Here is a 22,046-nt window from a genome sequence, read left to right on the forward strand (position 1 = left end):
AGAATGGGTCTGCAGAGAGAATGGGTCTGCAGAGAGAATTTCCAACTGTCTGTCATCAGCCTGCAGCCAGGGAGGAGAGATCAGCAGAGCTGAGTGCGTGTGTGAGGAAGTCCGTGGATTGGTCAATTTGGACCAATCAGCGGGGGCTTAACGTAACGGCTCCGCGGACGTAACGTAACGGCTCCACAGATTGGTCCATTTGGTTCCGGGTAACGCATGACATCATAAGTTACCCGGAAGAATCAATGGACAATGACGTATCACCAACGAGGTGTTTTGGGGAGGTATTTTCTGTGTTAGAGTTTTACTCGCTACAGGGTGTACTTTGAGGGTTTTGACTCTGCAGACCGTTTACATGCAGAAAAACCTTCATAACACACAAGGGGACGGGTAATAACCGGAAAAGCATGACATGGGACCTTTAAAAACAAAGACTTAAAAACAACAATCAGTTTAGAAAAATTATTAAGATATTGAATATGCCAGTTTAAAAAGGTGTGGTTTTTGTTTTGCTTCACTGATATGATGCAAACGTACCAGTCATGTTCATACAAGACAGGCAGGAATTTAGCACAATTTCTTGCTCTAAAACCAACCAATTGAACTCTCTGATAATCATCAGCCTGGAGGCAACCAGACGCTGACAGAGTATGATGTGAAGTGGAGGCACTGGCATGAGGAGGTGGACCGCTGCCTGCAGGACAATTCATTCGCCAGCAACAAACATCTGGAGATCATCTGCAGGGTCAGTGACTTCAGTCAGCTCGAGCTGCTGTCCATTTACTTCTTACATGTACAAAATATGCAAAATGACCTGAATCTGTGTTAAACTGTTGGCAACGAGATGTCCTGATTAAGGCTTAATCATTGAATGAGTCTCATCGATATCACAGTTACTTCTTTTTATTTTTGTTTATTTTTGACTAAATTCTAGATCCTAGTTGGGGATGAAGACACGTTGCTGGAGCACAAGGAGCTCCTGGGCACCTGGTATCACTTCCTGGTCACGAGACTACTCTTCAGCCACCCTACAGTCCAACCCACAGAGTTACACTACTATGCACAGGTAACCTACACTAACCGCTTCAACACCGCTCAGTTTTTATCTTCACTGTTTCTTTATTCCTGCTATTTACTGTGTGTGTGTGTGTTTGTGTGTTTGTGCAGTCCTGCATGACGATGTTTCTGGACTCGAGGAGCGTCCCTGAACCCCTGGACAACATTTTGCTGGCTGCGTTTGAGTTTGACATCCACCAAGTCATCAAGGAGTGCAGGTAACATGCAGAATAATATCAATATATATATATATACAATCAAATCTACAGTACATGAAAGCAGGTTCAATCCTACCGTTTCAAGTATTGTCTTTCACTCTTTTCTAACGTTTCCACCACGTGTCTCTTCAGCATTGCTCTCAACAACTGGTGGTTTGTGGCCCATTTGACAGATCTGTTGGATCATTGCAAACTCCTCCAGTCTCACAATGTGCAGTAAGACTTCTACTCTGTTTGTGCCTGCATATCATTTTAATCTGGAGAGAAATAGATTGCACTCTTTATCCATTTAACATTTTCCTTTCTGTGTGTTCAGTTTTGGATCCAACTTGCGAGAGTTTCTCCTGCTAGAATACGCTTCTGGTCTCTTCACTCATCACAGGTATGGTTATCGAAGTACTATAATTATCCTTATGGTATAGAAGTAATGTTAAGTGGTGTATTTAACTACTCAGGTTAACGGTACGTCCACACAGCGGCGTTAAAAAAATCTTCAAACACTTCTGCCCATTCACTTTGAATGGGGTGACGTCACTTTGCCTCACTTTTCGCCAAACTGCATTGTGGGAAGCAAAGCGGAGATTTCCAGGCATCTCAGGATTCAAAAGTTGAGCAATGTTCAACTTTTGAATCTTCTGAAGCTTTCGGTGGAAGCGTCAGCCAATCAAATCATATGCCAGTACAAGCTCCAGCCAATCAAACCGCTGCTTGTGTGTCAGGGGCGGGAGATTCATGTGATTGGTTGTTGGTCGAGCTTCAGACACACCCGGCAAGCTTTTTCCAAAGCCGCTGTGTGGACGTACCGTAACTCAAAGTAAGCAAACATGTTCAGTCTCTATACATTAGCGTTTGGATCTGCAAATTATGATTATGATTAATGCTAACTAATTGACTCTTTAGTTTAGTCTAGAGGTTGTCAGCACTGTTGAAACACCAGACATCAGCATGGTGTTCATTTGACTTGGTTCTACAAATGTCTCCACTTAAAGGATGTTTATGTGTTTGTTTAGTCTTTGGCAGTTGGCCGTGGATTACTTCGACCACTGCCCAGATTTAGGCCGGGTGTACCTGGAGCTGCAGATTGAGCGTGTTCCTTTAAACACGGAGCGCAAAGCCCTCAAGGTGCTCAGGATCTGCGAGCAGAGGCAAATGTCAGAGCAAGGTAGCACTTTCTTCCTCTTGTATCCACCTGCCTTTCACAAAAACAGACATTAAATGTGTTCCTGCCAATGCAGTTAGGACTTAAACCTTTAACTTCCTGTCCTCATCCAGTGCGGAGCATCTGTAAGATCATGGCTATGCGAGCCCTGAAGAACAACAGGCTGGGCTCGGCTCTCTCCTGGAGCATCAGGGCCAAAGATGCTGCCTTCGCCACCCTCATCTCAGAGAGGTTAGTTTCTCAATTCATCAAGATACCATTAAAGGTTCTTCCCCTCATCAGAGAGTTGTTTGTCTTTTCCTCTTCTACACCATGGACTCTGAACAACAAGCTTTCTGGAGATTCCTAACTGTGATATCAAACGAGTGCATGCTTTTATATCCTCCGCCACTTTGTGATTAGATTCATCTTGTGGGATGATATTTCTTTGGCTGATAACACCTACAGCGAAGAAAAGCTGCCCTGTTTCAGTTGTTATGTTTGTCAGCTAGCCATTATTGGGCCGTTATCTTGTATTCTGGAGAGACCTTTGACATAAGAGAAGCGTAAATAATTAGAAATGATTTGTTTCAGGTGTCAAATAAATTGTATTTGGCTGGTCTCTCTTTGTCGTGAGGTGGTTTCTAAAGTGTCTCCGTGTGTGTGTCAGGTTTCTACAGGATTATTGCGCCAGAGGGACATTCTCTGATCTGGATCTGATCGACAACTTGGGTCCAGCAATGCTGCTCAGCGACAGGCTCACTTTCCTTGGTACGAACTAGAAACACGCACGCACGCACGCACACACACACACACACACACACACACACCAGCATTTGCAGCGCTGCTCAACTTGTGACTCACAAGTTAGATTCACACGTGAAGTGAAGGGACATTCAGTCAGGGCAGATTTTCTCCTGTAAAGCTTCCCTTAAAGTATTTTCTAGGACATCACATGAGACTCATACACAGAGACATGTGTGCACACCCAGATATAAATAAAGCTATGTACAGCTTAATCCAACAGCATGTGACCGTGTGATCTACTGGAAAAACATCTGTGAAAATAGATAAACCATTTGTAAAAGAGAACAGTAAATATAAAGAAATTACTTATAGATTATGACAAAATCTATGTTTTAATAATACAAATGAATTATATTATACAGGGGACATCATTTAAATGTGTTCTAAGTGTTTAATTGCTGAAAAAAGCCCATACACAGTCAGTGATGTCTGAAACACTGCGAGAGGAGCAGAGATGAACAAGAGTTCAGTAAAAGCAGATTATATGTCATTTAATTTCAAACCTTTATTTATCCAGATTGTCCATTGAGATCATAGATCTCTTTTTCAAGGGAGAACTGCTGCAATTAGGTTCCACATAAACAATAAAGGACATCATACAACATATTTACAAGCTACATTTACATATTTATAGACATTTACAAATACCCATAGTTTCAAAGAGCATTTCACTCAGACTTGCTTTAAAAACATTCAGAGGAATAAAATTGATCAGTTTCAATTTTAGCTGTAGATTGTTCCAAGCAAGTGGCGCTGCGCACATAAAAGCTGTCTTACCTAAGACATTCCTTGCTCTTGGCACATCTAACAATACTACATCATGAGATCTCAGACAATAGCTGCTTGCAACTCTCTGTGTTATCAGAGAGCAGATATAATACGGGAGTTTACCCAACATGGCTTTATAAATAAACTTGTACCAATGACTGAGCCTCCGTACAGTAAGTGATGGCAAACCTGCCTTGGCATACAGGGTACAGTGATGAGTAAGTGCTTTACAATTAGTGACAAATCTCAGTGCGCTGTGATAGGCGGCATCTAACTTGTTCAGGCAATAGGCAGGTGCATTCATATAGATCAGATCACCATAGTCCAGCTGAGTCTGAATAATGTTAAAAACAGCCTGTAATTTAACACCAGCCTCCTGAATGGAGGGACCTGCACAGTACATCACGGTATCATCCGCATAAAAATGTAAAGTAGCTTCATCCACATTTTCACCTAAACTGTTGATATATATAGAGAATAAAAGAGGACCTAAAACAGAACCTTGAGGAACACCATTAGCAATGTTTAACCACTCAGAAGACAGCCCATCAAAGTGAACACATTGGGACCTTTCAGAGAGGTAGTTCACAAACCACCCCACTGCATGGCTGGATATGCCAATACTGGCTAGCCTCTGCTTTAAGATGCGATGATCGACGGTGTCGAACGCTTTGGAAAGGTCAATAAATATATGTAAATAAGAGTGTGAAGGATTCATGCAGAAGTTATTAAACTGCACTTTTATACCGTATGATAACATCTGCTGTTTGACAGCATTAGCTTAGTGGTATTACAAGTATTTACATGAGCAGGTCAGAAAACGGTCCTGTCTTTTCACTCCTAGGGAAGTACCGTGAGTTCCACCGGCTGTACGGAGAGAAGCGCTTCGGCGAGGCGGCCAAGCTGCTCCTCTCCCTGATGACGGCCAAGATCGCCCCCCGCAGCTTCTGGATGACCCTGCTGACCGACGCCCTGCCGCTGCTGGAGCAGAAAGAGGTCAGGCGCTGTGCACCCTGCGCAGTAAACTGTTGATATGAATTCTTAACAATATAATCACATTGTTCCAGTTAGGATATATGACCAGTAACATTCAAATGCTAAACTGATATAAATGTTTGCCCCATTTCTATTATTGTTTTGTCCTTTCTTTATACATATTGATAACATATGATATTTTTTAAAGAGACATACATCAGAGTCAACAAAGGGCTGCAACTTAAGGATTAGTTTCAATATGGATGAGCTTTATTAGTGCAAAGATATTCAGTTCACTCTGATGGAAGATTTAAAAAATCCCATATTCACCATATGGACATTTCCACAGAACATTTAGCCCATTTTCCTTTGGAAACAGCCTACAAGATCTATTTATTATATCAAAGTAGTTTCAGATATATTGAGCCCAGTCCTGTCTTAGTCATTCTGTTCTGCTGAGATCTGTGTTCATTACTCAATTCACTTCAAAGCGTGTGTGTGAATGGATAACACACTTGGGTCTTATTCTGATCATGCATTTCCAATAACTAATCTCACGATCTTAGAAATGATCATGTCTTTTTTTGGTGAAATTTCATTTAATAACATTTAAGTTATCATGTTATATGGAAACAAATGAACAAAAGAGGAATTGTTCAGTCTTGATTAAAAGGTGTCTTTGTTTGTTGAATGTTAGGTGATCTTCTCGGCCGGCCAGACCTACGAGCTGATGTTCTGTCTGGAGGAGCTCACCTCCTCTCTGAGCTCCGTGGCTCCCGCCACAGACGGGACTATGCAGGTACGCCTCAATCCTGATCAGTGTTTAAAGAGAGACCAGCTGTTTAGTGTTGGTGTCAGCAGCTGCTTTTCTTAATAGTTGATTGGTGTCGATGTACATTTGGTGCAAAAATATACTAATAACTAAGCAAGTTATTAACATGTGTGCCCCCTATATGAAGTGTAAACAAATATTCTAAGACATTAAAAAAACTAAATTACCAAATGTTATAATATTTAAGTATTTTAATGTGAACTAGAATTGTCAAAGTTGTACTGGTAGATACTTGCCCAGACATATCTATTCCAGATGTATCAGAACAAATGGTGGCGTTCTTATCATATTAAATATGGTCTTTTGGGCACAAATGGCTTAGTGTTCATCCTTTCCACTTCAAGGTAAACTCCTACAGAACAATGAATTATTTGACTTGTAATTCACAGTCTTAACTCTGGTGCTGTAAAGTTCATTTCGTCTATATGTTAAAGACACAAGCACACTTCTTAATGTGAGTGTTTTTGTCTTTTCAGGATGAAGACATAGAGCAGACCAAGGTGGAGCTCCTGAGACTCGCTCTGGCCAGGAACCTGGCCATGGCTATAGTCAAAGAAGGAACTGTGTCAACATGAATGATGCCATTTAAAAAAGAAACCTCTTATTATTCATTTTTGTATTGTATATAAAGTTTGAGTTATCAACATGTGCTCTTTGATAATAAAACCCTTTTCATGATGTACATTGTTTTTGACCGTTGGTTAATTATTTACCTCCGAACAGCAGACATCCATTGAAAGAAATATTTATTTTTCCATGTAGCGAACAAATGGCACATCATACAGTATGTACAGACCTAACTCTCCCAAAATCTACACGTCACATGTTCACATAACTGGTCATACAGCAAACATTAGGTACATTACAGACTATGTACATGAAACACTCACTTCTTCTGTACATGACGAGTTGAGGAGACCTAAGGGGGGGATCGGGGTGGAGCACAGATCAATTCACCCACTGCTGAAGACACACTAATCCGCCTGGTGACAGACTTCCCTTTCAAACTACAACATTTATATTCAGATTTTTCAGTTCACTTCATTTTCTAGGTTCAGTGATGCACTGAAATACTATAAACGGAACATAAAGTAATACATGTCAAAAATACTCCCAATACTTTCACCGGTAGATGAGTTAAGATCTGTAAATACACGACTTAAATATAACCACCGACTCCTTAAAGCATGACTGAAAAGCAGACAATCAAATCAGACCTTGAAAATGTAATCACATGACATAAAACAGGACTCAGTAGCCTCAAATATTAACGATATCATTAAAAATATCAAACCTCTTGTTTGCAGTTGTTTGCCATTACAGCAGATAATTAAACATGGTTGTCGACTTATCTGAAACATGGCAAAACTAATTATTATTGATCACACTAAGTTTCCTTATATATAATAAAATCTTGATGGCTGAAATTATTTTAAAACCTTTTACTAAACCGATGAATTGCCCAGTTTAACTCCATCTTAAGACATCTACTGGATCCCATATTCAAATGAATATATTCAAGTATATTTTCTGTGTATTAAGAAAGTGCTCGGCGGAGGAGTAAATAAATAAAAACTGTTGTGTCTTAGGCTCTGGTAAATTGACGATAGATATGTTTTTGCTTTGATTTCGAACATGTAATGCCTGTAGAATAATGACTACATCAATGTTAGGATTGGTTCCCTATAGGCTTTGCTTCCTAAATGCAATTCTGTCTGTCACAAGGCAACCAAACCCCCCCCCCCAAAAAAAGCCTAGTTGTTTCGTTTGTTGCAGAGAGACTCTTTGTTGCTGGCAAAAAGCTGTTGACTGCATTTACTCTGAATAGCATGCAGCAGGAAATTGGTTACAATAATGTTTATTTTGGAGGGAAAATTATAAACAATCCAAAAGTCTTTGGGACAGTGGCACCAACGGTACTTCCTCTAAATGGGGGACACTTTAATTTAGAGGTTAGTTTCTTTTAACAGTAATTTTGTTATGAAGCAATCCCATCAGTCAGGGGCTTAGCTCTAATGCATGGAATATTTAGAGTTCATTAACATGTGTTGTAATCCTCTTGGGCAAAATCTAGTCAAATATTCATCTCAGGCCCTGTAAACAGCACTACTGTCCTACTTGCAAGTGCATATCTTTAGTTTGTTAGCCATCTGCAGGAAAGTATACGAGCACTGTATAAATACAACTCCAGTGTCTGCTGTTAGCTTCTCACTGCCGGTAATGACAATAGCGAGGGAAATGAACAACTATAAGGAATGTGCAGCTGAATTTCTCCACCTTCCCCTCCTTCCTCTCTGGGATGGATGTGAATTCACAAACCCTTCATGGAGTACGACCCGCTCTCCCTGCCTAGAAGAAGCAGGCATCTTCGCTCCTATAGATGGCCCCAACTCTCCTGTGGGGGGAACTGGTTGACCTCTCCGACCTCGTTGCACAGGCGGTCTCCGAGCGTGAACGCCAGTTTGAAGCGCAGACGCACCTTATCCTGTGAACACACACACACACACACACACACACACACACACACACACACACACACACACACACACACACACACACACACACACACACACAGAGTTCTTTTAGTGTTATCCTTAAATCCTTCGTTACTTGTTAATTTATGTCCTCGAGTGTTAACGTGTCACCTACTTTTGTTGGGTTGGCCAGCAACATGATCTGGGTAATGGAGGCCGGTGGTAGGATCGGGTTGAATGGAGCCAGGTCTGTTCCTGATGGAGGCTGCAGCTTCACCTTCATTGACTGGTGGGGGATAAAAGGAGGAGTCAGCACAGAGTATTTAAACCTTTATTTATAAGACGATTTCACAACTAGTGTGTTCTTGCTACGGGAGGCGGGTAAAGAACAGACTTAAATGACCATAAGAAATATTAAGCTGATGAGCCTATTATTATCTGAGAATACCTGCAGGCAGACATAAATACAGCATACGCTCAAACACTTCTTCTCATAGGCTAACTCCTGGCAGTTACAATGAAACAAACACATCACTGTCTGAGGAAGAAGTGGTTCTACCTTGGGCACAGCAGCCTGCAGTACCACATTTTGAACAGGCAGGGGGGCAGTATTGAGCGTTGAGACCACCATCACTAACACGTCAGTCCTGCCGGGGGGGCAGTTAGCTGCAAAGTTGAGGAGCATGCGAACACCGTCCTTATCGTAGGCCGTCACTGGCAGTACTTTACCTGAGGAGAGGCAGACATGAGATATTTAAAGAGTTTACATTCAGCTACATGTTTATTAATCATTTATGAATCCCTCCCGTCCTTACTCGGTCTGATTGCCTCCAGAGGGATGTGCACGTTGCTCAGGGAGACGTCTGTGGCTCTGGCCGGGCTGCCGTGGAGGGGAGGGTGGCAGGGGGACAGAGAGCGGAACAGGGGGCTGCCCGGGGCCGAGCCCAGGCTCTGGACCTTAGCATGGGACAGAGCGGGAGAGCCCGGCACCGTACACTGGAGAAAAGAGGGTGAGGAGGAAGAGCCATGTCCAGCTATGAGGGGAGGCGCTGCTGCAGACATCCCGAAGCTGCTTCCTCTTGCTGCCATCAGCGAGGAACTGAAAACCACAATTTATAGATTGCTTTGAGACCTTAAAGTACTGTAGAACGGTCAAATAGAGCACCAACATTGCTTTAGTAGAACAAAGAAACACTGAAACATGGCAAAATGTCTACAAACAAGAGACAATTCTGTGGAAACGACTGTTTTTGCTTTCGTTCAAATTTTTATAAACCACTGTTTTTATTATTAAACATAACAACAGATAATGCTCATGAATCTGTACCTCTTATGATCTGAAAAGCCCATCATGGCCAGGTCCTGCAGGTTCTGCAGACTGTTTGTGGCTGCAGCGGGCTCAGACGGTGGTACCACGGGACCTGAACAAGCCGCACCGCCAAACATGTCCAGACCTGAAGCTGAAGCCTGCAGAGGAGACGAGGAGACACAAGATAACTTACACCCTCCTTTCACATATGAACTAACAAGCTGTGGTTTGGTTCAAGTTGCTCACAAACCATTGTAGATGTACCTGCAAGGTAGTCCAGTGATTGGACAAATCGCTCAACTTGGGTTTCGATTGGCTGCTCAGAGAGGTAGGGGGGTCGTTCAGTCCTGAAAAAAAAGTACAGACATTTGTATCGTTAAAAGAGAGGGGACACTACAGGTGAATAGGATAAAACGAAAACCATATTTTTTGTATTAAACTACATGTTTAAATATGTAAATGAAGCATTATCTTATACTACATTTTGGTGGATCTGGGCTAAATCTACAAATCTAAAAAAACAACTTTGCGTACAGTATATTCTGGATGTTTTCTATCAACTAGAAAACATATGTCTGTAGAGTCGAGTGGAAGCTAGACTAGCTGTGGAGTCAGAGTTTTCTTGCACGTGTCTGGTCTTTTTTCAGTTTTATCTAGCAGTGACATCATTGTGAATTGACCTGCTTGTGGAATAAAAGTTGTATGTGTTTTCTCAGCTCTACAACGGACCCAAAGTGTATTTTGTAAAACTACATCAGACAGACACATGTAGGCTATGACAAACAGCTAGAAGGCCTTTCTGAAGACACAGATAGAGAGCATGAAGCTTATTACCCACAATAAGTCACCATAGGGATATTATACCTAGAGACAGCAGCTCATCGTCGAGGAGAGAGAGTGACGTGGAGGCCATGTCGAGGGGGGGGTGGCTGGGGCTGCTGCTCTGGGAGCCGGCAAGACGTTTGGGAGGAGGAGGCAGGATGGGGATGGAGGAGATAATGGGACTGATGGAGACCAGATCTGAGGACTGGAAGTGAGGGGGGGCCGGTTGAGGAGGGCTGGGAGTGTCGAGGCCGTCGAGGTCGATCAGAGTCTCTGTGGTCTCTGCTGGAGGGAGAGTCATGCAGCTGCTGAATTAACTACACAATGGCCGGATTCATGGAGTTAAACATCTTGTTTTTATGTAGAATTATGTAAAACACTATTATAAATTGTCTCTCACCACTCTCACTGTGACCAGCTGTGGGTCGGGGATCCTCGCTGTCTCCGTTGACGGGCAGCCCCTCAACAATCTTCTTGTAGGAGTTTATGACCCTGGAGAGGTCATCGCTGGCCTGCAGGATGTCACCTGAGGAGCCAAAAGATACACAATTGAATGATAAATACCAACTACGTTTTTCCAAATAAAGAAAATACCAAACAAACAAACCTAAATTGGTGTCGTTGTCCTCTGACTCGGTGGCCATTTTGAAAGCAGCGCGCCTCAGCTTGTCACACCGCTGGTAGAGTTCCTGGGAAGAAATACAAAATGTAAATGCAACATATGAAAAAGTAAGTGTAAGAGAATTGACCTTTGGGTTGTAAAGGACACTGAAAGACAACAGATCAAATGAACTGTGTATGCCCGTTGAACATTCTTCCCCTGAAGTTTACCATCTTGTGTTTGTGTGTTTGTGAGAGGGCGAGGGAACCCACCTTTATGATGTCCTTGTCTGAGTCAGTGGAGTTGTCTTTGTTGTAGTGGGACAGCATCTCCGTCAGCAGCTTCACGTTAATGTTCACCTCGTCCAGAGTGTGTATGCGCTTTGTTACCTTGTGTACTCGAGCCTCATCCTGTGAAATATAAACAATACACAATGTTTTCTGTGCTACACATAAAACATGGTCGTGTCATATATTACAAATATTATAACTAATTTGGTTTAGCTTTGTAAGGGTAAAAGTCCCGCACTTTCAAAATACACACAGAAAAGGTCCAACATTTATAATCACATACAAATGATTACCATAAAACAGTTTGTGAAAAATAAAGTTTACAAAACCTTTTTGCCTGAAAGCTCTTACCTCTTTCACCATGTTTTTGATTAGTCTGTTTGCTTCCTGGAGGTCCTCTGGGTTTTTACTTCGCAGAAGCTCAGCAAGCAGCTAAACACACACACAAACACAGACTTACACACTTACAAATGTATTATATAGACATGAGAGCCCATGTATAATCTATCTAGTCCTGGAATAAAGGGTACTGCTTAGTTTTGGTGAGATGCCCCTTGATTTCTAGAGAATGTATTTAATAAAGAGCCACAGATTATATAGAGAATGTATTGCATTAAAAACTTAACTCAGGGTTGCTTTATAAGAGAAGCATTTCTGATAAAGTCTTTGGTTATTATGATCATTGATATTACAGATATTAAAATGTACCTAGTTCTGTTGTTTGTAGCTTTCATTATACTGCTCAAATACCAGAAATTGTTTGTTTAGTTAAAAAAATAAAAGGAATTTATTCTCCAATACTCTTGCAAAATATTGTTTGCAAAAATAGACAGTGCCATAGCTATAAAAACATATATTGGCTGTAGTTTGGTTTACAAAATGACAGGACAGATGTAGTTTTCCTTCACTCTCTCACCTTGCCCATGTCCTCATTGTCGAACACAGGATGTTTGGGTCGTGTCGGAGGAGAGGGAATCAGAGTCCTGTCGAGGGGTAACTCCGGGTCGTTAGTGACGAGGCCTGGTGAGGAGAGAGAGGATATTGAGAAGTCCGTTCACATGCACATTTAATCATGTAAAGTCTCTGTTCGCAACACACCCTGTCTTCTCAGCGTCTGGTAGGCTTCACTGATCTTAGTTTCATTAGGAAACGCCACGGTCCAGCTGTACAGCATCTCTACTATCTTCAACTTCACTTTCTCTGCTGCACTGTCGCCCATGTACTGGAAACAGGAAGTGATTCAAAAGAGGCTGGATGGTAGGACAAACAGTCAACCTACTTTTTATTTTTCCTATTTGTGGACCTTACCTTTGGGGACACAACTTTAATCAGCTCATTCAAAAATCTGTATTTTCCGACTTCATTATGAAACCTTCTCCCGCAGTTCTTCATACATGCCTCCAATACCTGGATACAAAATCATTTGGATTAGGAACAAACGTTGAGAAAAAAAGGTGTTTGTTGATATTAAGGTGAATGATGTCTTACTGTAAGAGCCTGGAGAGCCTCCCATTCTTGCGGTGAGTGGATTTTGTGAACAAGCAGAGGCACCGCTATCTGAGGACTACAAGAAGAAATTCCAGATTAGAACCATTTTTCTGGAAGAGATTGTTTTTTAAAAAGTTTTTTAAAAATATATCCCAGACATACCCTTCCAGTTCCTTGTTGATCTGATCACAGAAGCCTATTATGTACTCCCAGTCCTCCTGTCTGTTTGAAGGATGGGTGGCTTTATCTGTTAGAGAAAAACATTTTATTTATAATTTTTTCACAGGCAATATTATTTCAGATTATTACTTTTTACAAGAGGGACCTGAATACAAGGAAAACAAAGGGCAAAACAGTAACAACACAACTATACAAAATAAGACATTTTAACAGGAATAACGAAAGTGTTGATGAGGCAGCATGACCACACAGCATTTCTGAATAGTCAGATATGAGGTTTGACAGCACAACAGTTTCACGGTTGGACACATTAACTCACACTAACCTACAGTAACCGGTGTGAACGAGGAGCTCTTTGTACACCTGAATGCACCTCACATCCTACTAAGAAAATGTCTCCCTGTGAGTCTTGTGATCCACATAACAATGCAGCAATTGTTGTCTTTCTCCCTCTTTGTAATTACTGTTGTCATTGTATTAGCAGTGCAATGAAGAAAATCATAAATAAATACAAACCTTAATGAAGATGAAGACCCATGTTGGTTGCTTAAATATATATTGCCATGTCAAATAAAGGATTTTTTCCTTTTTATACAAAATGATTTTGGAAGACTTTGGACTTGAATTCAATATATTTTAGATACCAAATTCATCCATGCAACAAGCCATTCACAAAATGGAATATTTTGAAATAAATTACTTTACTATAAAGGCGCTAGAGAGGAGAAATATATATGTAAACATTTGGGTTTTAAATTACATTATAGCTGCATTATTCTAAATAAGCAGGAGTTTATTGTTACCTGCTTCGTCAGTCCAGCAAAAAGTGCATATGGAAATAAAAATATGGAACAGCTTTTCAGAATCTGACTGTAACAGGATGCATCTAACATTATATATCTCAATATACCATCATCATTGTATATTTATATGATGATATAAAAGGCAGTTTTGGTCATATCAGATATGTTTTTCTGGAAAATGAGCATCCTAAATCACACCCACAGAGGAGAGTTGACAAAGAGTAAATCTGGTGCCTCACAGCTCTGACTGGGACCTACAGATATAAACAATTATCTATCAGACAGCTGCCAGTATTAAAACTGTACCGAAGGAACCAAATCTGTCGAGCTTCTCGGAACAATCACTGAGCTGTCACTGGTAGATGATGTGACCCAGACATTGAATAAAAGGCTCTCCACCCATCATGATGCAGACAGCTGACTGTGAACAAGACCTCTCTATCAGCTGCACAGCGACTAACAGGCTCTGAGTTACCGGACTCACTGCCCTTTCACACGGAGCAAGTCATCTAGCTAATTACCCACATTATTTAATTCATATATAATAGGATTGATCACTCACTGAGCCAAGATTCAAGCGACTCCCCTTCCTGGTACGCCATAGCACTGAAAACATCGCGTGACGTCACCAGCGTGTAGGCGAGAGCCAGAAATTATTGTTTGTAATTATTGTGTGAAATTATTTTTAAACACCGTATCTAGCATTTTAGAAAACATAATTCACCACGGGTTTTAAATAAAATATTTGCCAAATAAAATAATGATTTGGATTTTAGGCGTTTATTTTTGTAAGGCATCCACAGGAGGTACTAAGCCCGGGGTCCTGATACTGGCACTCACATTTTCAAGATGGCAGCTTCCATCTCAGGATTATTAAAACCTTGGACACCAAGGTAATTATTATTTCATGAAGACACAACCAGTTTACATGTATTGTTAGCTGTCTATTTTATTTAACTTTGCAATGCGACAATGTTCTTTGCATTTCAGAGTCAATGATGTACATAACGTGGTTGAAATAGCGAACTGGCTCTGGTGTTACATGTCTGCTCAGACGAATGTTAACTATCTGCAAATGTTGATCTGATAAAGTGATTGTTCTGCTTTTTTACTCACTGAGGTTTTCATTTACTCTTTTAAATTATTGATAATTCCATCACCCGATAACCAATTGGAGAAAAAAACAATTATTTTCATCATTGAATATTTTTCAGTATATGTAATCGTTCAGATTCTATACAATTATACTAACAGCTAAATACTAAGGTTACATTTTTACATTTATAAAAAAATCCGAAAGTAAAAAGTCCATAGTTGTCCCATTAACAATGATATAAAACTCGGAAAAGCAGCAAATATGAATAAATAAACTAATTTTCTGTTGATCAACTAATTATCTCAGGAGTTGTTATGAAATTGTATTTGATTAATAATAAACAATTAAATATAAACAATTAAATATGTAAAATTCAATCAATTAGAACTACAACTCACTACTTTTTCAATTTAAAAGTATTTGTTATCAATGAATATATTTCAAGTGTGTTCTCCAAATGCCAAACATATTGTAAAAATGAATAAAAATCAGCACAAAAATGTTTCAAATGACCTGCTCTTTCTGAAAGCAACAGTCCAAATCTTAAATAAATTGAATATGCTCACATTTAAAACAACAAGAAAACCATCAAATGTCTTAATTTGACAGCCAGTGAAACTATCTTTGACACTTGCAGAATTGTTGAACAACTCATCAATTACATTTTTCAGTTTCAGTGCTGATTTTTATTTGGATCCCCTGTTCTTACACCCACACAATCTGTGATGTATTTGTCAAAGGTTTTTCTTTCTTGTGTCCTTTGTTTGCAGAGTGTTCCTGGTGAGATGGAGCAGATACAACCCTTACTATCTTGAGCCGGAGGTCAGGAAGGAGGCCTACATCAAACCAGAGGCAGAGCTGAGCGCCGAGGAGAAGGAGCAGCGGGAACTCAAATCGATCCGACCCATCAAGGCAGCGACCAATGATGTCACCAGCTCTGTGTTCAGCGACCCCGTCATCAGGTACCACAGACAGACATGTCTGCTCTCTTTTATGTGATAAAGTCAGAGCTGAGAGTTCATGTCAGGTCATCACTTTTGTGTTTTCTTTCCAGTAAATTCGTCGGCATGATGATGTTAGATGGAAACAAGATTTTGGCCAATGAGATCATAGCAAAGGTAAGAAAGCTAGTAAAGTGGAGCTCAATGATCTGCTGTTGGTTTTATAGCATAGGATTTACATTAATGTGTCTCTCTGCTTCCAGACGCTGGAGAACATTAAGAGGAAACAGGTGGATAAATACCACAAAGCTCCTGAGGGGATGAAGGAAGAAATCGAGTGTAACCCCTACGCCATTTTTCACCAGGCTCTGGAGAACTGTAAGCCTGTCGTTGGGCTGGCCAGCATTCAGAAAGGCGGAAAGTTCTACCAGGCGAGTGATGAAGCTGATCATCATCATCATCATTTACATACAATACTCAGGGGTACTGAGAACATCTGCTCTCATGGAAGGAGCTTATTTAATCTTTCTGCACAAGTAAAACTATTAACAAAATATATTTTCACTGCTTTTGAGGTGAGTAAACAAAAAGATGTATTACAGACATGTCATCTATGAATTGTAACGATCATATCTCCTTACAGTTTCACAACCTAATGGTTATACTTTTTTGTGCAAAACTAAATCCTAGAAATGCAATGAGGAGCTTTAACATTAAACATAAAGCAGCTACAATAAGTCAACTATCTGAAGATTAGCTCAAATATCCAAGATGTTTAACTATAATCTTTGTCTCTAGGTGCCAATCCCTCTTTCTGATGATCGGCGTCGCCACCTTGCCATGAAATGGATAATCACAGAGTGCAGGGAAAGCAAACACAGACGCACGCTCATGTATGAAAAACTGTCCCAGGAGCTGCTGGCAGCGTCCGTGAGGGAGGGGAACGTCATCAAGAAGAAGCTGGAGATGCACAAGATGGCCGAGGCCAACAGAGCCTACGCTCACTACCGCTGGGCTTAGAAAGGAGCTTTAAAGACTGAAATGTTGCTTCAGACTGAGACTGGACACACGTGCGGAGGATTCAGTGACACATCATGTCGATTCTGTAAATAGTGAACAACGGGAAAATCCTTTGGTAAAGAAGTGCTGTAAGAAAAGCAGTGCAGTATTAAAGGGGAACATGGAAACAACTTTTTTATTGAGAAGTGGAATTGTGTACAATCGTGCTCTGTTGTACTTTTAATTAACACAAAACACACAATTAAGGAAAACTTCAAGATTTATTTGAACAAATAATTTTAAATGTACAACCCAGCCATCAAACATGGGATTGAGTAATGTAAAAATGTTGCAACAGCGTAATAACATTTATCAACAGATATTGCAGTCAGTAATGTTCCCTGTCGTTACGGGACGAGTTATTCCTAATTTCGGATTTACATCATTAAACATTTCTTTGCCAGAAATGGAAGCTGCCAATTTGAAAAATAAAGTACAAAAATGTCCAAAATCCTGACCATAGCTGGGCTTTTACATTCTTCTCCAACATTGGCATACAATTTAAGAATATTCAATCTTATATTAAGCTTTCGTTATTTACACGTAATTACAGGTAGAGATTTTTCAAAGAGATGTAACATTTGGGCCACGAGTGAGTTTGTCTTCCTCTCCCTAAAGCCGTCTCTTAGTTTCAACAAAGACAACAGACTGATGAGAAGCTGAGCTCGGCTACATGCTGTGTGTAGCCGCTGCTGCTGGTCCTGAATTCAAAAGGAAAAATGCTTCCGTTAGCTTTAGGCTCATAACTGATATCGTGTGAATGGAGGATAAATACCTTATTCCCTGCTGCAATGGTGAAAGTAACCAAGCACGTTTAGTGCAATTTGTGAAGGGAATATTACTCTTTTACTGCACTACCTTTATTTAATAACTTAAGTTATGAGCTATTGTGCAGACGCAGATTAATATTAAATACATTGTTTGATTTTGATACACCTAATGCATCGATTGGGAGAAATTCAGAAGCTAACCTGCAGTATATAAAGTACATTAAATTGAGCCCTGACAGCTGATCAGATCATTAGAATGCAATATGATATTTATGATTGGAAATGGGTCCTTCAGCATAATGAATACTTTAAGGTGGTTTTGCTCGTTTTATTTTTAGAGCATGATCAAAGTACTTCCTTCACCACGGTCCTCGGATGAAGAGCTTTGGATGAAGCTGCACTGCTGTATTGGCACAAGTCGTTTTACAACTAAAGCTTATGAATCCAGAAATGAAATGAATGTCTGATTGATTTATCTGTAGAAACAGTTTCAATTTAAACTGTGAGCAATATCTTGGTATTTTAGTTCAGCTGTAACAAAATCAAAAACAGAAGGTCCCTGACTTAAGACTCAACGCTTCATCTAAAAATGTCCTCACTTAATGAGGCAGTAACAGTAGTCCTACAGACACATTAGGTTGAAAAATCCTCAGAACTGCATTTCAAACTATTACTAAAATATAAATTCTACACTCATATTCAACTGAATTCAAAAATATTGATTTTCACTTAAATCTGGTCACAACAACAAACTGTAAAGCAAAAACCAAGTCAGCCTACACCTGACTGGAATGTCAAGTCCTTTGGATTTGGTAAAAAAAAAAGGGTGGACTTTGAATAGGAATGCCTGCAAGATCAATAAAAAAAACATTTAAAAAAATGCTCAAACCTTAAAACAAAGTGAACCTGAATGTGACAAAACCTCGTAACTTAACGTCAACGCCTTCTGAACTATTGCACATTCCACCTCCACGGCACCATGTCTCGGGAAAAAGGATCAAACGCAGGGAACAATCCAGCGAAATAAAAAAGGTATTTTTACACGTTGTGATCCGCCTTCTTACCAAAAAAATATCCGCGTCAGCCTGGAATACACGGCTGTTCTTCATGAATCTGCTGGTTTAATGATCAGTGTTGACTGAGGACAGGTATCCGGGGTCCTAGTCAGCGATCTCACTGTAGTAGTACTTGTGGGCGGTGCCGCTGAGCAGCCACCCCCCCGCCCTGAACTCCAGGATCTCCAGCAGCAGCAGGCGGGCCATGGAGGTGAGCCCCTCCTGCAGCAGGAAGCCGTCCCGCAGCAGGTAGAACACCTCGTTCATCCGCGGGCCGTTCACCTTCTCCAGCTGCTCCCCGATGCGGTGCAGCTGCAGCACCAGGCAGTCCACCTGCAGGGGTGGGGGGGGAGGTCAGTGACTTATCAATGAGAGGAATGTTTCTAAATGTATTCCATCTCAAAACGTTTGTGACACATGTTTCTGTCCCTGGAGAAAGGTCCCTCCTCATTCGTTCTTTCAGTGTTTATTTTCATCCCCCCCAAATGAAAAGGGTTTGTTTAAAAAGTTCTTCCTATAACCAAGTGAGGGCCCAAAAGACAGAGGGTTTTGTGAACTGTACAGATTGTAAAGCACCCTGACCCTGGGGTTGTTTTTTATATTGCTATATACATAAATAATCTACTGGACTTTTGATCGTTTTCAAAGCTGGCTGTCAAATGTTTATACTTATTGATGTGTTACAGTGGCAAACTATATTTTCTAGAGCAGTTTTTCTCAACCTTTTTTGTGTCAAGGAGCCGATCTTATTACCAATTTAGGTCACAGACCCCCATTTGATCAGATTTTGCCTCAGAATAAAAATAATGAAAATATAGTTTTAAGTTAACAGAAAAAAAATCTTAACTATTTAAATACATCAAACTAAAAGTTGAAATAACTTCAGATTCTTCCTCACCTCCTCCTCATTCATAAGAGCATCTGGTTGGGACAGTCTGATCAGACAGTCGTACACAGGATGGACCAGAGCCACCATCGGCATGTTGTTCACCTGGATGTCAGTAGAGGTAAAAGGTTAAGTTCTCTTTTTCAAGGTAACATTGTTGAGTTCTTCAAAAAATAATTACTCTTTCACACAAGTGAAAAACTAGCAGTGTGAGTGAAACCAATAAAAAGGTGACCTGTGTGAAATGACAATAGCCATTATCAAGGAAGAAACCTGAGTCTCTGTGAAGTGGAGCAACACCTTCAAGGCTCACCACTGACATATTAAACACTTCTATTACTACATGTGCAAGCAAGAGGAGCAACAGGATAAGCACATGTACCGTGTATCTGATACATAAAGCACAAGAAGTAATCAAAGATATCCGATGCTTTGATCTGTACTTATTCATCGATGCCACACTATCGTCGAGTTTAAGACAATATGTCAACACGATGAAGTTTGACATTCCTTCCAACTTACTTTGAGGTAGTCGAAGATGTTACAGATGAACGTGACTAAGCACACCCACTCCTGCAGCGAGCGCGCCCTGGTCTCCTCGCGGCTCTTGAACTCCTGCTGCAGGCGGTTCAACAAGCTCCTCCTGAACACGTTTCCGTTGTTCTGCTTGGCCTCGGCCTGCACCAAAAGGGACCCGAGAGAGAGGACAGTTAGTAGGTGAAGAATGGACAAAAAGTCAGGAAACAAAGCGGTGTAGGTAAGCTGGCTTAAGCCACCTGTTGCTGCAGTGTAAACTACCAGTTAGGCATTAATAAGGTAAGAGGATTAACAATCAATCAGATGTTTAAGCCCTGCTCTGGTTCCTTAAATCCCTCTGTCTCACTGGTGCTCAGTGTCTTGATCAAAGAAACAAATGAAGACAACAGACTGCAAACAGTACGGACCTGCACAATGGTGTAGCAGATGCGTCCGGCTTCTTTGCTGAAAACCTGGTCCTTCAAAGACTGATCCACGAGGATATCAGAAACCTTCTCCAGGTTCACAGAACTTGGATCTGAAAGAAACCAAAAGATATACATTTTAAATGTCTTTTATTGATACAGTGAATATTGATTAGGTGTCAATACAATGCTAATGCAGGAAAAGTTATGGAAATAATTAAAGATGTTTGCAATATTGAACTGATGTAGAAATGTTTTATGTTAGTAATAAGAGGACATGCTAACCTTTCAAGGCTGTTTTCAGCAACATCTGTGTGTCCATGTCTAAAGACTGGATCCTGTATTCTTCAGTAGAGTTCTCCATTTTAAATGGTGGCACCCAAAATCCACCTGAGAGCTGTAACTCTGTAAAAATACATCAGAAAATACCTGTTATTAAAACATTTTATACGGGTTTAACATTTCTATTTGTTGTTTTCAAAAGAAATGCATGGTTTTCTCACATAATAAACGTTGTCCTCCAACACTGTGGGCACAACATGCATTACAGACAAAGACTGCAGAACAATTTGAGGGACAACAATAACCGCGAAATCCTGTACTGTCATCAAACCGGCTGCAGCCCCCACAGCTCATTCACTGAGGCACAGCAGGGATTACATGCCCAAACTCGGGTCACACAACAGGTCACCAATACCCTTAAACAACATATTTAACTCAATAACAAAGTCCTCTTTTAAACTGTGAGGCATTAATACCATAAATTAGCCACGTATCATTCACAAGTAACTTTGGCTAGTGTTGCATGTAAATTAACATTAGCTAAACGCCAATTTGGGTAATGTAACTTGGGTTTATCGATATGATACCGATAGTAAATGCAGCATTAACACAGTTTTGCTGACTTGTTGTAATCTCATTCATTTCCAAATAGTGTTAACTAATATTAAACTGGTTAGTTTGTGTCCTTTTGTCGAAATGCAGAGACACATCGTTTATGTTAAAACGAGTTAGCGTCAAGTTACTTAACCTACATTTACGTTACACCCACCCGCCAGAGGAAAGAAACCGGTTATCGTTAACTACAAATCAAGAAGACAGAAATGCCGCATCAATTGCTTACATTTCAAAAATAGCATGTTGATAAATTACCTACAATTGACGCCAATTCTTTGCATCTAACCTGGTCATAGCACTTGGGTAGATGTTCCTCAACGCAGCCTCACAAAGATTAAGTACCACAACAAGAGAAGTGCCTGCCTCCCTTCACCTCGCCAGAAAAAAAACCGCAAACACAGAATGAACGTGGTAGATTTGTGTCTGTATATTTCAAGCAGTAACACCCCTATTTTGTAGGCACGGTGCTTGTTCTGCGTAATTTGGATATTTTATTTTAAACATTTTCATTGTAAATGCTATATCTACCTTCAAGTTCACGCTAATGGAATCATGACTACATGGGTATATCTGGTGGTTTATGCAGGCACATCTTGTTTAAGGTAGGCAGTCATTCATCTTGTCGCGATAATTCATCTTT

At 40.5% G+C, this 22,046-nt stretch overlaps 4 protein-coding genes across 7 annotated transcripts in view; 2 read left to right on the forward strand and 2 right to left on the reverse strand.

The window, feature by feature from the left end:
- nup85 (nucleoporin 85) overlaps window positions 1–6,476 on the forward strand; it is a 10,442-nt gene extending 3,966 nt beyond the window's left edge. The window contains exons 6-16 of the mRNA XM_010771841.1: window positions 623–745; window positions 935–1,066; window positions 1,168–1,274; window positions 1,407–1,490; window positions 1,591–1,656; window positions 2,285–2,436; window positions 2,547–2,664; window positions 3,083–3,183; window positions 4,832–4,983; window positions 5,660–5,761; window positions 6,271–6,476. Of these exons, the coding sequence (XP_010770143.1) occupies window positions 623–745; window positions 935–1,066; window positions 1,168–1,274; window positions 1,407–1,490; window positions 1,591–1,656; window positions 2,285–2,436; window positions 2,547–2,664; window positions 3,083–3,183; window positions 4,832–4,983; window positions 5,660–5,761; window positions 6,271–6,369 (1,236 nt within the window). The 3' untranslated portion in view covers window positions 6,370–6,476. The remainder of the gene's footprint in view (window positions 1–622; window positions 746–934; window positions 1,067–1,167; window positions 1,275–1,406; window positions 1,491–1,590; window positions 1,657–2,284; window positions 2,437–2,546; window positions 2,665–3,082; window positions 3,184–4,831; window positions 4,984–5,659; window positions 5,762–6,270) is intronic.
- Window positions 6,477–6,523: 47 nt separating this feature from the next.
- Window positions 6,524–14,384, reverse strand: gga3b (golgi associated, gamma adaptin ear containing, ARF binding protein 3b). Of its 2 annotated transcripts, none has more exons than XM_010771814.1 (17): window positions 14,324–14,384; window positions 12,941–13,025; window positions 12,779–12,854; window positions 12,599–12,697; window positions 12,389–12,512; window positions 12,207–12,310; window positions 11,642–11,722; window positions 11,273–11,410; window positions 11,007–11,088; window positions 10,800–10,925; window positions 10,442–10,681; window positions 9,842–9,924; window positions 9,596–9,735; window positions 9,084–9,367; window positions 8,828–8,997; window positions 8,444–8,554; window positions 6,524–8,279 (listed from the first exon to the last, which is right to left on the reverse strand). In XM_010771814.1, the coding sequence occupies exons 1-17, from the start codon at window positions 14,361–14,363 to the stop codon at window positions 8,169–8,171; spliced, it is 2,094 nt and encodes a 697-aa protein (XP_010770116.1). In that variant the 5' UTR covers window positions 14,364–14,384; the 3' UTR covers window positions 6,524–8,168. The 2 variants fall into 2 exon arrangements, with proteins under 2 accessions (XP_010770116.1, XP_010770115.1); XM_010771813.1 differs by having other exon boundaries at window positions 10,442–10,684.
- Window positions 14,385–14,580: 196 nt separating this feature from the next.
- Window positions 14,581–18,615, forward strand: mrps7 (mitochondrial ribosomal protein S7). Its single transcript, XM_010771819.1, has 5 exons — window positions 14,581–14,654; window positions 15,628–15,819; window positions 15,912–15,975; window positions 16,062–16,229; window positions 16,597–18,615. The coding sequence occupies exons 1-5, from the start codon at window positions 14,611–14,613 to the stop codon at window positions 16,816–16,818; spliced, it is 690 nt and encodes a 229-aa protein (XP_010770121.1). The 5' UTR covers window positions 14,581–14,610; the 3' UTR covers window positions 16,819–18,615.
- On the reverse strand, window positions 17,060–21,743 carry mif4gdb (MIF4G domain containing b). Of its 3 annotated transcripts, none has more exons than XM_010771815.1 (6): window positions 21,662–21,743; window positions 20,795–20,914; window positions 20,513–20,622; window positions 20,091–20,246; window positions 19,581–19,673; window positions 17,060–19,015 (listed from the first exon to the last, which is right to left on the reverse strand). In XM_010771815.1, the coding sequence occupies exons 2-6, from the start codon at window positions 20,871–20,873 to the stop codon at window positions 18,788–18,790; spliced, it is 666 nt and encodes a 221-aa protein (XP_010770117.1). In that variant the 5' UTR covers window positions 20,874–20,914; window positions 21,662–21,743; the 3' UTR covers window positions 17,060–18,787. The 3 variants fall into 3 exon arrangements, with proteins under 3 accessions (XP_010770117.1, XP_010770119.1, XP_010770118.1); XM_010771817.1 differs by having other exon boundaries at window positions 21,693–21,729; XM_010771816.1 differs by having other exon boundaries at window positions 21,666–21,728.
- Between the last annotated feature and the right edge of the window lie 303 nt (window positions 21,744–22,046).

The sequence above is a fragment of the Notothenia coriiceps genome, unplaced genomic scaffold (genome assembly GCF_000735185.1).
Source record: "Notothenia coriiceps isolate Sejong01 unplaced genomic scaffold, NC01 NC01_scaffold00010592, whole genome shotgun sequence".
In the NCBI taxonomy this organism is placed as follows: domain Eukaryota; kingdom Metazoa; phylum Chordata; class Actinopteri; order Perciformes; family Nototheniidae; genus Notothenia; species Notothenia coriiceps.